Source organism: Heptranchias perlo, chromosome 7, assembly GCF_035084215.1.
Source record: "Heptranchias perlo isolate sHepPer1 chromosome 7, sHepPer1.hap1, whole genome shotgun sequence".
NCBI classification, from domain to species: Eukaryota; Metazoa; Chordata; class Chondrichthyes; order Hexanchiformes; family Hexanchidae; genus Heptranchias; species Heptranchias perlo.
In genome coordinates, this window is record NC_090331.1 from 58,873,214 (window position 1) to 58,886,667 (window position 13,454).

General features: G+C 43.7%; 1 protein-coding gene across 3 annotated transcripts in view; it reads left to right on the forward strand.

The window, feature by feature from the left end:
- Positions 1 to 13,454, forward strand: part of ppp1r1c (protein phosphatase 1, regulatory (inhibitor) subunit 1C) — a 97,871-nt gene that overhangs the window by 41,771 nt on the left and 42,646 nt on the right. For all 3 annotated transcript variants that reach the window (XM_067987677.1, XM_067987675.1, XM_067987676.1), the window contains exons 3-4: positions 1,721 to 1,758; positions 6,369 to 6,429. In XM_067987677.1, coding sequence (XP_067843778.1) covers positions 1,721 to 1,758; positions 6,369 to 6,429 — 99 coding nt within the window. The remainder of the gene's footprint in view (positions 1 to 1,720; positions 1,759 to 6,368; positions 6,430 to 13,454) is intronic.

The following is a 13,454-nucleotide window of genomic DNA, read 5'->3' on the forward strand; positions in this document are numbered from 1 at the left end:
TATGGGAAGTGTTAACCCTCCTTCCTTCCCAATAAAATGCACTGTACAAACCTGAACACATTTATTGGTAAATTGGGGATTTTCTTAATTCTTGTTGAGCCATTTTGCATAGAAATCATGTACTCCAAAGCTGGATTAATGTACTTTCTGACATTTATGTCAGTTAGGTGGCTTCTTAGCTTTTCGAGAAATATTAGAGAATCATGATTACAACTGGTTTGTGATTGACTGCTATAATTTTGTTATTCATTCTCGCAGAACTCATGTTTCAAAACCGTGCATTCCCGCTATTTCATTAGCAATTGTAAATTGCAATGAAAATGGGCATTTCTCCTGATTGTCAATAAAAAAGGGAAGTATGGTATAAATCCCCAAAATTTAGCTCTTGCCAACCTATGGCTAATTTCTCTGGTCTTGGGTTAGTGGGGAGTCCTTACAGGGAGACAATACGCACTCCGTATCGAGCAAACTGAAACTTTCCCTGTGTGGATTTCTCAGTAGCTTGGTTTGGAGATTTGTAAACACACTGAAGGGTTTGTCTGTGTGTTAGACATCCTGCTGAATAAAAAAAGTTGGTGGTTTGGCCTAATGGTCTAGTGGAAGGGGGCAGGGAGGGGAGAAATTACTATCATTTTCCCTTGGCCAGATTTTCATGCTGATCAGCCTGCGGATGTAAACCTGTGGCAGGAGAGAGTCATGTGAAGAATTGCAGTTGTTTTCTTTGTTGACTTAGCAAATCTTGCAAATTGATATGAAGGATCTGGATTCAACTTTGACCTTGCAAGTTCTAAATTTTACGGGCTCTGATGTGCAATTAAAATGCAATTTGCCAACTCATCCTGATTAATTATTTGTTGACTGTTCTGTGCTAAATACACTTTTAAAAATAAAATTAGTTCCGGTCTGCATTAATGGTCCTTCAAAGTAGGAAATATCAGGCAGTTTTTAATTTTTTTTGAGTATATTTAGCAGAGTGAACAAGAAAACTGCTTTTGTAATGAACAATCTGATTGGCTGCCTAGAAGGGGCTCATTCATAGTGGTGTCCCATGTAGATATTTAAGCAATAACACCTCATGTATCTATGTGCAGAAAATTTAAGCGCAGGTTGGCAAGAGCTAAGGCAAGCAACAGTGCTTTTAAGAGCTGACGTAAAATGCAAATCAGCACTACATTCCAACTCATCAATCAACTAATAGCGACATGTGGGAGCACAGAGCTCTTTTTCTGGAATAGGTATCAGTGAACTGATGAAAGCATACAGCAATACAAAACATCCAGCCTCTGCCTGCAAATGCAATTTCATTTAACTTGACAATTTTATGTCCTGTGAATTGAGTAAATGAGATTATCGCAGATCAGAACCTGTCCCTTCCTCAATTTGCGTGTCATGGTAACATTTCAAAATTGTCACTTCATTTTTGATCTGCATTAATACGATTAATCTAAACCTCATTTTGTTACAGAATGAAACATACGTCAGTTTTGACAGACAGCAGAATACAATAATATAGTCATTATTCCACAGTGTCACTCACAATAATCTAGTCAGTTCCCCTACCCCTTCTGTTTGTTCTGGTTGTATATTGTTATAGGCCATAGCTTACTGCAGAAGCTATATTGAATAAAATATTAATTAAAATGTACAATATTATAAATCTGCTGATTGTAAAAGAATATGTCTGCATTTTACAAATTATATTTTCTATTTTCTTATTCAGAAGTAGATGAAAAGAGGGAGAACAATCCACAAGGCGAGGTAAGTTGAACAATGCATTTACTATCTCCTTCACACGTTACTAAAAATAGGTTGATCAATGTGGCTACACTATTAAACGAGATGCTAAAAGAGCCTCCTAGAGCCACATGAACATTTTTATAGTTATTTTAAGATCTCTTTCACAGTGCTGTTCACTGACCAGATCTGTATATGTTCATTTAAAGCAGAGTGACATCTTATTCTAAAGCAATTATTTACCAGCCAAACTTTAAACTCATAGGTCTGAAAAATTAGGAAGAAAAAGATTTTAAAGTTGAACATGCTGTTATGATAAAAAGAGAATTTGAGACATGGGCCGAGAAATTGGGTTATCGCTGAACTGGCGCAAAATTGATGATGCGTTGAAAATGAACGGCCAGTGATGTCAATGAGAAGCACATGCAAAATTGGAGCACACGCCTCATTTTAACAGGGATGGCGAGTTGCCCATACTGTTGATTGGCAGTGTGGGAATTTAAAGGCAGCCTGCACTTCTTAAAGGAGAGACGCACTTTGGCTGCTGTAAGCTGATTTACCTGTAGACAGATGAAAATGGCAAGCAGAGGTGCTGGAGCAAGGGTCCCTAACTTCCCTTCCCAGTTCCAGCAGAAATAGAGGGTCCTCATGGTTCAGAGGAAGAGGATAGCCTTCTGGAGCACACATGTTACTCAACCGTACTCTTGCAGGCAGCAGCTCAGAAACTGGCACCCCATGTATTTTAAAGGGTCAGGTAGAGGGGTCTGCACTGGGAGATTCACCAAACACAAGAGTACAGAAACAAGGGCAGGGGAATAGGATGGCACATGAACCAACTCGCTGGAGAGCGAACTTGGATCCTAGGCTTGCTGCAGAGGGCACAGATGATGATTTCCAGAGCCCAGCCTATAGAAGGACACTGATAGCTGTGCACGACAAACTACTTACTGAACTGGACTGCCTACCAGCAAGCCTGTGTACAATGTCGGAGAGCATAGAGGAGTCCAACTCCATCTTGTGCACAGTATTCCAGACGGGCATAGAGACGACACAGTCAACCATGGAACATGTGGTCAGCTCTATGAATATTGCAGCAGTGCCCACAGTGTTGGAGCCTCTGGGAACTGTTCTGACTGCTTCAGTGGAAGCTCAGACTGCTACCATCTTAGCACTACACTTCAAAGCATGATCAGTTCCATTCGCAACCCCTCAGATAATGAAGCAGTCCGTGCCCGCATGCAGCAAGACCTGGACAACATCCAGGCTTGGGCTGATGTGGCAAGTAACAGTTGGCCAGACAAGTGCCAGGCAATGACCATCTCCAACAAGAGAGAATCTAACCACTTCCCCTTGACATTCAACGACATTACCATCGCTGAATCCCCCAACATCAAACATCCTGGGGGTCACCATCGACCAGAAACTTAACTGAACCATCCACATAAATACTGTGGCTACAAGAGCTGGTCAGAGGTTGGGTATTCTGTGGCGAGTGATTCACCTCCTGATTCCCCAAAGCCTTTCCACCATCTACAAGGCACAAGTCAGGAGTGTGATGGAATACTCTCCCCTTGCCTGGATGAGTGCAGCTCCAACAACACTCAAGAAGCTCGACAACACTCAGGACAAAGCAGCCCGCTTGATTGGTACCCCATCCACCACCCTAAACATTCACTCCCTTCACCACTGGCGCACATGGCTGCAGTGTGCACCATCCACAGGATGCACTGCAGCAACTCACGAAGGCTTCTTCGACAATACCTCCCAAACCCGCGACCTCTAGCACCTAGAAGGACAAGGGCAGCAGGCACGTAGGAACAACACCACCTGCACGTTCCCCTCCAAGTCACACACCATTCCGACTTGGAAATATATCGCCGTTCCTTCATCGTCGCTGGGTCAAAATCCTGGCACTCCCTACCTAACAGCACCATGGGAGAACCTTCACCACACGGACTGCAGCAGTTTAAGAAGGCGACTCATCACCACCTTCTCAAGGGCAATTAGGGATGGGCAATAAATGCTGGCCTTGCCAGTGAAGCCTACACCCCATGAACGAATAAAAAAAAATGATGTAAACTATGGAAAGAGGCTTCCAAAGCATCATCTCAATCCTGGACTATCTTCTCACGCAATGCAGTGCGAGTGCTGAGGCGCAGTCCCATAACAGTGGCATTGACACCAAGGGAGAGGCACATGCTGTCCTCTCTCGGAGGTCGGCATGCTTCCTCCCCCTGCCAGCCTCTGAACCAGTACCCGTGTTAGTGTCAGATAGCCAGCTGAGGCAGCCAGTGCCGGGTGCCGCTGAGATGCTGTAGTCTGCAGCTGGCCCCTCTAAGGCCAGAGCTCCTTGGCCATCTCAAGTGTTCTCCAGCCTTTTACCTCCAATGCTGTTGCCAGTGGAGAAGCACCTTGTAGAAGCACCAGAATAGGCAAACGAGTACAGAAAACAGGCACTAGGGGTTTGGACAAGGGTGATTTTTAGTTCGCAAGCATCACTATAAACAAATGAACCATGATCAACCAGTTTGCTACTGTGGTTCATTTTATTTTGCAACGATGTTCATGTTCAAGATCAGGGTATTCATCAGTTGGGTATAAGAATTGCTTGTGAAGGTTGGAGGGACTGTTGGTGCATTGAGGGGGAAGGGATGATTCAACAGATCCTAACATTGATTAGTTGTTGACACAGAGCTATGGCAGCATTGCTGATCCTTGCTCTTCCTCTTCAACTTGCTTCTCCATGTCTTCTTTGTGAGGTGGCTCCAAGGCCTACCCCCTCTGCAGAGTGAAGTTGTGGAGAAAGAGGCAGACCAGAACGATTCTAGTTACCCCCTCGGAGCTGTACTGAAGGACTGTTGATTGCAGAGTTGCTGAGTCTCTGTGCTCAGGTTTCTCACAGGAGACATGGGCCAGGTTATCAGGGGATAGCCCTTGTCCCCAAGCAGCCAGTCTCTGACCCAATGGTCCGGGTGGAAGAGAGGGGAGATTGAGGACTGGCGTAGGATAAAGACATCATGACAACTGCCAGGAAATGGGGCACAGACCTGCATTATTCGCTGCCTGTGGTCACACACCAGCAGCACATTCATAGAGTGGAAGCCCTTCCTGTTCATGAATACTCCAGGGTCTTCATTTGGAGCATGCAGGGCAATATGTGTGCAGTCAATTATTCCCTGGGCTTCTGGGAAGTCAGCAATTCAGGCAAGTCCCAGAGCTCCCTCTTGTTGCTTGGTAGCCTCCATAGGGAAGGTGATGAAATTGTTCCTCTTGTTAAAGAGTGCATCTAGTACCTGCAAATGGACTGACATTGCTGATGTTACCTGATACAGCCTGGAATTAAACTGTTGATTAAAAATTGAGGGCCACAGTTACCTTAAGAGCCACAGGCAGTGCTGTGCATGCCCTGCTGTTGGGAGCCAGTAGTTGTTGCAACAGATGACGCAGCGTGCTTGGTGATGCGAAGGTTCTGGACACACTGCTCCACACTCAAGTTGATATAGTAGACCTGGGTGCTGAAAGGCCTCGGGCCCTCCTTCACCCTCTTGTGCCAGCAGCTGCAGGTCTCCGCTGACTTGCCTACTGCTTCTCCTTCTGCAGCCCCAAAACATCCATTTTAAAAGTAACAAACCGCAGAAGTCCTTGTACAGGCAAAGGGAAAAAGCTGCAAAAAGCCACTGTCCAGAACTTTGTCACCAAAATATCTCAGCCACAGAAGCGAAAACAACTCCTCCAAGCCCACTACCAGTCTAAAACGACTAATCATAATTCTACCTGAGTGCAACTGAGGATCTCTTTAAATATCGATATCACTGAGACAGACAGCCTGCTGACTGTTGGCGCCAAAAATGACTGGGCAGGCCTAGGAACCCATGAATCCGCTGTTCTCACAATCCAATTTCGCAAATGGCGAAGGACCCTTATTTACATATTTCAATTGGCTCAGTGTCCATTCAGGAGGCCACCAAGGATGACTTAAAGCCGCTCGGAACAATATGGCTGATGTCAAACTTCCAGGGAAGATCGGGCCTGAAATTCGTCTCCTCTGCCCTCATTGGGCGCGATGCAGCCCAATTTTTCCCCCATGGTTCCAAATCTAGGCTCAGAAATAAAGGATTGCAATCTACAATGTATCAGCTAAAATATTGATTTCCCACGGGTAAGTGTTGTGCTGAGCTCTATTAATTCTGGGAACTTCAGTGATTGTGAGAGCAGAATTCTAATTTGATTATTACCTAGAAACACTAACTGCATTTCTAGGAAGTATTCATGCACTAAATGTTGCTAAATGTATTTATTAGAAAGTTTCAAACTAAAGGTTTTTTTAAATTTTAGTGGATGAGGAGGAAGTTCAGATTAGTAGCAACATGTATGATCGCTAATAAAGCTGAAGTTTTTTTTTTAACAGAACTGCTAAGGTGAAATATTCACTGCTTCTGTTATTGATAATATATTGTCAAATTAAGTACATTTCTGCAATTTTGAACAGCTCATAATTTAAAAAAAATGTTTAGCAATATGCTAATACAATACATCAATTTCTAAAACTTCTCTTAGTGTATTCCTCAGGAACTGTTCAGGAAGTGTGTGTTCCCATCGATTTAATGCTATTGATGTGTTTTTTTTATTCCTAGAATGCTGAGATGTCACCTCAACAGAGAAAGAAGAGTGTATACACACCTCCAACTATGAAAGGTACTGTTCAGGTACTGTTCCAAATTCTGCTTGTGCATGTGTAAAGCTGACTGGAGTCCTTCTGACCCAGTTTGTCACATCTCTATTGTGAACTGGGTTGAAGTAGTTCTCATCCAAAAAATGCAGTGAGTAAATGAAATGACTTGCGATGAATTGATCTGTTTCATCAACCTGCTGGTTTTACACTGGAGCGAATCAATTTCACAATGATAGCTGTGACATCATTATTTTGGCACTTTAACCTAGAATCAAAAGGGGATCTAAATTAACTCAGTAATTATTTCTGACTGACTTGAAATCCTTTATCTCACTTAATTCCTTGTGAAAAGCAGGGCACAGGTCAAAAGCCCTAGAGATAATTTGGTTTCTCCATCTTCAGCACCTATCTGAATTTAGAATGGAAAGGTTAAATTAAAATGGATATTGAAAGTTCCTGCTGCCATTAATGCCATCGCATTGAGTGCATAATTGTTTCCTAACCATCTTTCACATAGCCCTGCACTGGATACACATTCACAAGCCTGGCCTGTACAGGCCAACACGAAGCTTCATTCCACTCATTACAATAATATATTTACAACAAGGGATTTAGAACAATCCCGATTACGGAGAAAAAACTTTTCTTTGGCACCACGTTTGGATAATAAAGGCAAAATTATTTGCAATACATGCAGGAAATCAAGCAATGGTTGGCCAAACAGGTGCTTTTATCAATGTAAAACAAATTTGAAAGATTTGAACACATCCCTTACTTAGTTCATAAACACTGCTATTTCAGACAACAGTGATTATTGTCACATAGATAATTATCAATAAAGCAAATAGTAAAAGTTTAGTACAGACTTTTAATGAAACAGAAAATAGGAAAAATAGCTGTTTTAATATTTCATTACTAATTGGGCTGAATCTCATTTAAAAATGCAATGATTCCAATTTAATATTACTGATCTAAGTAAACCTTTAATGAGTTTACTTTCATTCATGATTTCAATGGTCAGTATTGCTAATATCATTGCCACATTACTACTCATGTATAATTCAGATATACTATTTTACCCTGGTATGAAAATGATATAGATTGTCTAAAGAATAGGCCTGTGATGAACTTCAATTCTTAATCTGATCTGCACTGAGCCTCATATCCCATCAGTCAGTGTTTAAGCTGTGGCTATGGAGACACTGCTTTAGCCACATGCACCATTTTTGGTAGAAAACACCATACACACACTCATACAATACCGCTAAATGTACTTCATAAGTGTATATTTACTTAACAAACATCTACCACCATGCAGTAACCAAGGAAGTAAAGCGCTCGCAAAGCTCAAAAAATACTCGCACACTTTGCTTTTCATCTTACCGTATAACCAACAAACGTACAAAAGGTTAAACATGCATTTGTTGTGTGAATATGACTATTGAGATCACATTCCATACTCATTTTATAATTAATAATCAGAAATGCAATTATCCACATCTGGATTCCCAATTAGCTACATGTGGCTAGTGCCTAACATGTTGGACAACACTGCTGTGAGTTACTTGGGTCAATAATATCCTTGTTTTTCAGTTATTTCTATGGCAAAGTTATGTCCCTAGTAGAGCACACATAGTGCAAAAATCATAGGGATGGACTTCAGTGGAATAGCTGCGGAAACCCTGGAAAAATGTGTTAATGGCATTTATGCCGTTTATTAAGGTTTCCGGGGCACTTCCATCAAAGTTACGAAAGATGAGTGGAAGAACCCCCACGTAAATTCATCCCCATTGTTTACAGTTGAAAAAACCCAAAGCATCATGTCTGCATAACCTATGACTCAGATCTACCCAAGAGGCTGGTCTGGTGGTGGAGTAACACTGTGTTGGCTCCTGGGTAACAGCCAAAGATGACACAATGCGGGTAGTTTTAACTTTTGGTGATAGTGTAAACAGGGCGATATTGGATCAGCCGCATGTTATACACCACTCCCGATTTTAGTTTCCATTGACATCAATAAAAACGAATATTGGGGAGGTGTATAACGGGCGGCTGATCCAATATCTCCCCATTTACACTATCGCCAAAATTTCAAATTACCCCAATGTCCCAGAATTCAGTGCACATCACGAGGTCTCACTGCATGTTGAAACCATCAAATAACCTTGTGCCAACTAAGTCCAAAGCCTAAGGCCAGTAAACTTGTGCCAGTGAGCAGATATAACATGCACAACCTGATTATATCATGACATAATGACATCACAGGTTACATATCACCAAGTTCATTCAAAAACTGCCCCAAAATTAATCAGTTAGATTAAACATGCAACAGATAGAGGTTCTAGTTCAGAACAAACTTACCCACAAAGTGCTCTCCATTGCACAGTTTTTATTGCAGACATTTCCTGGATATTCCAAGAATTGAATCTATCTAATATCTTATCAAACAGGTCATAGTTTATTTGTTCAACAATCAGCAAATACAGAACTATGTAAGAGCAAAGTTAACAAAGATATGAGTGCAGTTGAGTTAAAGGGACTCTTGCTAATTTGATGTACTCCCACTACTTTTTTTCTTTTGCCACCTGTTACCCTTAGTACGTCAACCAAGCCCAGTCGACCCTGCAAAGTCCTCCTCACCAACATCTGGGGACTTGTGCCAAAATTGGGAGAGCTGTCCCACAGACTAGTCAAGCAACAGCCTGACATAGCCATACTCACAAAATCATACCTTTCAGCCAATGTCCCAGACTCTTCCATCACCATCCCTGGGTATGTCCTGTCCCACCGGCAGGACAGACCCACCAGAGGTGGCGGTACAGTGATATACAGTCAGGAGGGAGTGGCCCTGGGAGTCCTCAACATTGACTCTGGACCTCATGAAATCTCATGTCATCAGGTCAAACATGGGCAAGGAAACCTCCTGCTGATTATCACCTACCGCCCTCCCTCAGCTGAAGAACCAGTCCTCCTCCATGTTGAACACCACTTGGAGGAAGCACAGAGGGTAGCAAGGGCACAGAATGTACTCTGGGTTGGGGGACTTCAATGTCCATCACCAAGAGTGGCTCGGTAGCACCACTACTGACCGAGCTGGCCGAGTCCTGAAGGACATAGCTGCCAGACTGGGCCTGCGGCAGGTGGTGAGGGAACCAACACGAGGGAAAAACTTACTTGACCTCGTCCTCACCAATCTACCCGTCGCAGATGCATCTGTCCATGACAGTATTGGTAGGAGTGACCACCGCACAGTCCTCGTGGAGATGATGTCCTGTCTTCGCACTGAGGACATCATCCAACGTGTTGTGTGGCACTGACACCGTGCTAAATGGGATAGATTCAGAACAGATCTAGCAGCTCAAAACTGGGCATCCATGAGGTGCTGTGGGTCATCAGCAGCAGCAGAATTGTATTCCAGCGCAATATGTAACCTCATGGCCTGGCATATTCCTCACTCTACCATTACCAACAAGCCAGGGGATCAACCCTGGTTCAATGAGGAGTGTAGAAGAGCATGCCAGGAGCTGCACCAGGCGTACCTACAAATGAGGTGCCAACCTGATGAAGCTACAACTCAGGTCTACATGCATGCTAAACAGCGGAAGCAACATGCTAGAGACAGAGCTAAGCGATTCCACAACCAACGGATCAGATCAAAGCTCTGCAGTCCTGCCACATCCAGTTGTGAATGGTGGTGGACAATTAAACAACTAACGGGAGGAGGAGGCTCGGCTCTGTAAACATCCCCATCCTCAACAATGGCAGAGTCCAGCACGTGAGTGCAAAAGACAAGGCTGAAGCGTTTGCAACCATCTTCAGCCAGAAGTGCCGAGTGGATGATCCATCTCGGCCGCCTCCCGATATCCCCACCATCACAGAAGCCAGTCTTCAGCCGATTCGATTCACTCCACGTGATATCAAGAAACGGCTGAGTGCACTGGATACAGCAAAGGCAATGGGCCCTGACAACATCCCGGCTGTAGTGCTGAAGACTTGTGCTCCAGAACTAGCTGCGCCTCTAGCCAAGCTGTTCTAGTACAGCTACAACACTGGCATCTACCCGACAATGTGGAAAATTGCCCAGGTATCTCCTGTCCACAAAAAGCAGGACAAATCCAATCTAGCCAATTACCGCCCCATCAGTCTACTGACAATCATCAGCAAAGTGATGGAAGGTGTCATTGACAGTGCTATCAAGCGGCACTTACTCACCAATAACCTGCTCACCGATGCTCAGTTTGGGTTCCGCCAGGACCACTCGGCTCCAGACCTCATTACAGCCTTGGTCCAAACATGGACAAAAGAGCTGAATTCCAGAGGTGAGGTGAGAGTGACTGCCCTTGACATCAAGGCAGCACTTGACCGAGTGTGGCACCAAGGAGCCCTAGTAAAATTGAAGTCAATGGGAATCAGGGGGAAAACTCTCCAGTGGCTGGAGTCATACCTAGCACAAAGGAAGATGGTAGTAGTTGTTGGTGGCCAATCTTCTCAGCCCCAGGACATTGCTGCAGGAGTTCCTCAAGGCAGTGTCATAGGCCCAACCATCTTCAGCTGCTTCATCAATGACCTTTCCTCCATCATAAGGTCAGAAATGGGGATGTTCGCTGATAACCCCTCAAATAATGAAGCCGTCCGTGCCCGCATGCAGCAAGACCTGGACAACAGGCTTGGGCTGATAAGTGGCAAGTATCATTCGCGCCAGACAAGTGCCAGGCAATGACCATCTCCAACAAGAGAGAGTCGAACCACCTCCCCTTGACATTCAACGGCATTACCATCGCCGAATCCCCCACCATCAACATCCTGGGGGTCACCATTGACCAGAAACTTAACTGGACCAGCCATGTAAATACTGTGGCTACAAGAGCAGGTCAGAGGCTGGGTATTCTGCGGCGAGTGACTCTCCTCCTGACTCCCCAAAGCCTTTCCACCATCTACAAGGCACAAGTCAGGAGTGTGATGGAATACTCTCCACTTGCCTGGATGAGTGCAGCTCCAACAACACTCAAGAAGCTTGACACCATCCAGGACAAAGCAGTCCGCTTGTTTGGCACCCCATCCACCACCCTAAACATTCACTCCCTTCACCACCGGCGCACTGTGGCTGCAGTGTGTACCATCCGCAGGATGCACTGCAGCAACTTGCCAAGGCTTCTTCGACAGCACCTCCCAAACCCGTGACCTCTACCACCTCGAAGGACAAGAGCAGCAGGCACATGGGAACAACACCACCTACGCGTTCCCCTCCAAGTCACACACCATCCCGACTTGGAAATATATCGCCATTCCTTCATCGTCGCTGGGTCAAAATCCTGGAACTCCCTTCCTAACCACACTGTGGGAGAACGTTCACCAGACGGACTGCAGCGGTTCAAGAAGGTGGCTCACCATCACCTTCTCAAGGGCAATTAGGGATGGGCAATAAATGCTGGCCTCGCCAGCGAATAAAAAAAAACCCAAAAGAGTAGGATGTTCTAGGTTCAACCTTCTCTCTGATGACCTTCACTGGCACTCTATGATCGGTTGGTACGTGTGTTTCTGTGGGTTACATTGATCCAACGAGCTTTTTCTCCTCTTTGAAGCTGAGCACTGGCGATACTCCCTCTGGTGTCTCAGCTGACAGTTAGCAAATTCTCCACATTGGGAGACTGAAAGTCCAATGATTGGGATTAAAATTGAAAACTTCTAAATGAATATAGGAAGGGTCCAACATTCTTTGTTCCTAAAGCTGCCAAATTCACCAGATCATACAACATTTGAAAAATATACATAACCAGACTAACCAGTGTACTTAACAATCTAATGTATAATAAATAATAAACATGTATTTTCTTTGTCTTATGAATACAATGACAAAAACAATAACCAGACAATAAATATGGCTGCAAGACAAACCTTTGAAATCTGTAAAACAGCTATAAAACACTGCAACATTGTTTACACTTTGTTTTCCATATCTGACAAATGTCCTGAACAATATGAAAGACACAGGAGCTTCTCCCCACCTTGATCCATATGATACAGTTGTATCATATGGATCAAGGCATTTCCAGGTTCAATATCCAGTCTGTGCTGAGTTAGCTAATCCCAGCCTGGGATATGACAATTGCTGCAGATTCCCTAAGGCTATGGGTGGGGTGGGGGGGGTGGGCGCGGTGGAGGGGAGGGAACCAGCCTGGGTTCTTCCTCCTGAATAATATCCACTGAAAAATATGTGCGCATAGAAATCAGATGAGGATTGGACTGGACTGTGATGATGCCATGGCTACGAAGTCTGTCAACATTCAAATATTGAAGAAAATGTTCACTTGTGGGAAGTGTTGCTTCAGTAAGATACCAGAGGACACCTGGTGCCTAGCATGAGTCAGCACATTCAAGAGAGGAGAGGACAATATTGGAGAAAAAAATTCCCACCCCTAAGTAACACTGCTTGATGGCTTTGTGTGATTTGCTAACAATTTCAAATATTTTTGGCATAGTGTAATTTTTGAAAATATATTTGAATAATGGTTAGAAGGATCAGATTTCTGTGATAAATACATTCGTGTATGATCCATATTTTATACACAGTTTTCCCTTCAAAGCTTCCTTATACCATTAGATGACTTTCAGCATTATAATGTTATTGCAGATTTTTATACTCCTGCTCGTTTTTAGCTCTATAATCGAGATAATGGGAAATGCAACATTCGGAAATATCTAGTGAAAATGAGATGGCAGTAGTGCATTAAAGCAACATTTTCACTGATATATGACATAAAAGCTGAATGAAGCAGTTTGAATAATATTCATGTAAATAAAAAAAGCATGAATCAGCAAAGTTCAGCCAATCCGTTTAGGCAGCAGCAGTATTGCAAATGGCCATGCACTTTTGGGCACTTACCTCTAATGCAATCAATGAACAAGCTCTAGCTATAGTGTTTCCCCTTTTGCAGTGTGCATTTTCGGATCATCTAATGAAATCAGATAGATTTGCTTTGTATGTTTAAAATGAAATACGAACAAAAAGGTCTGATTTCACTGAGTGTGAAAACCACAATATCAAGAT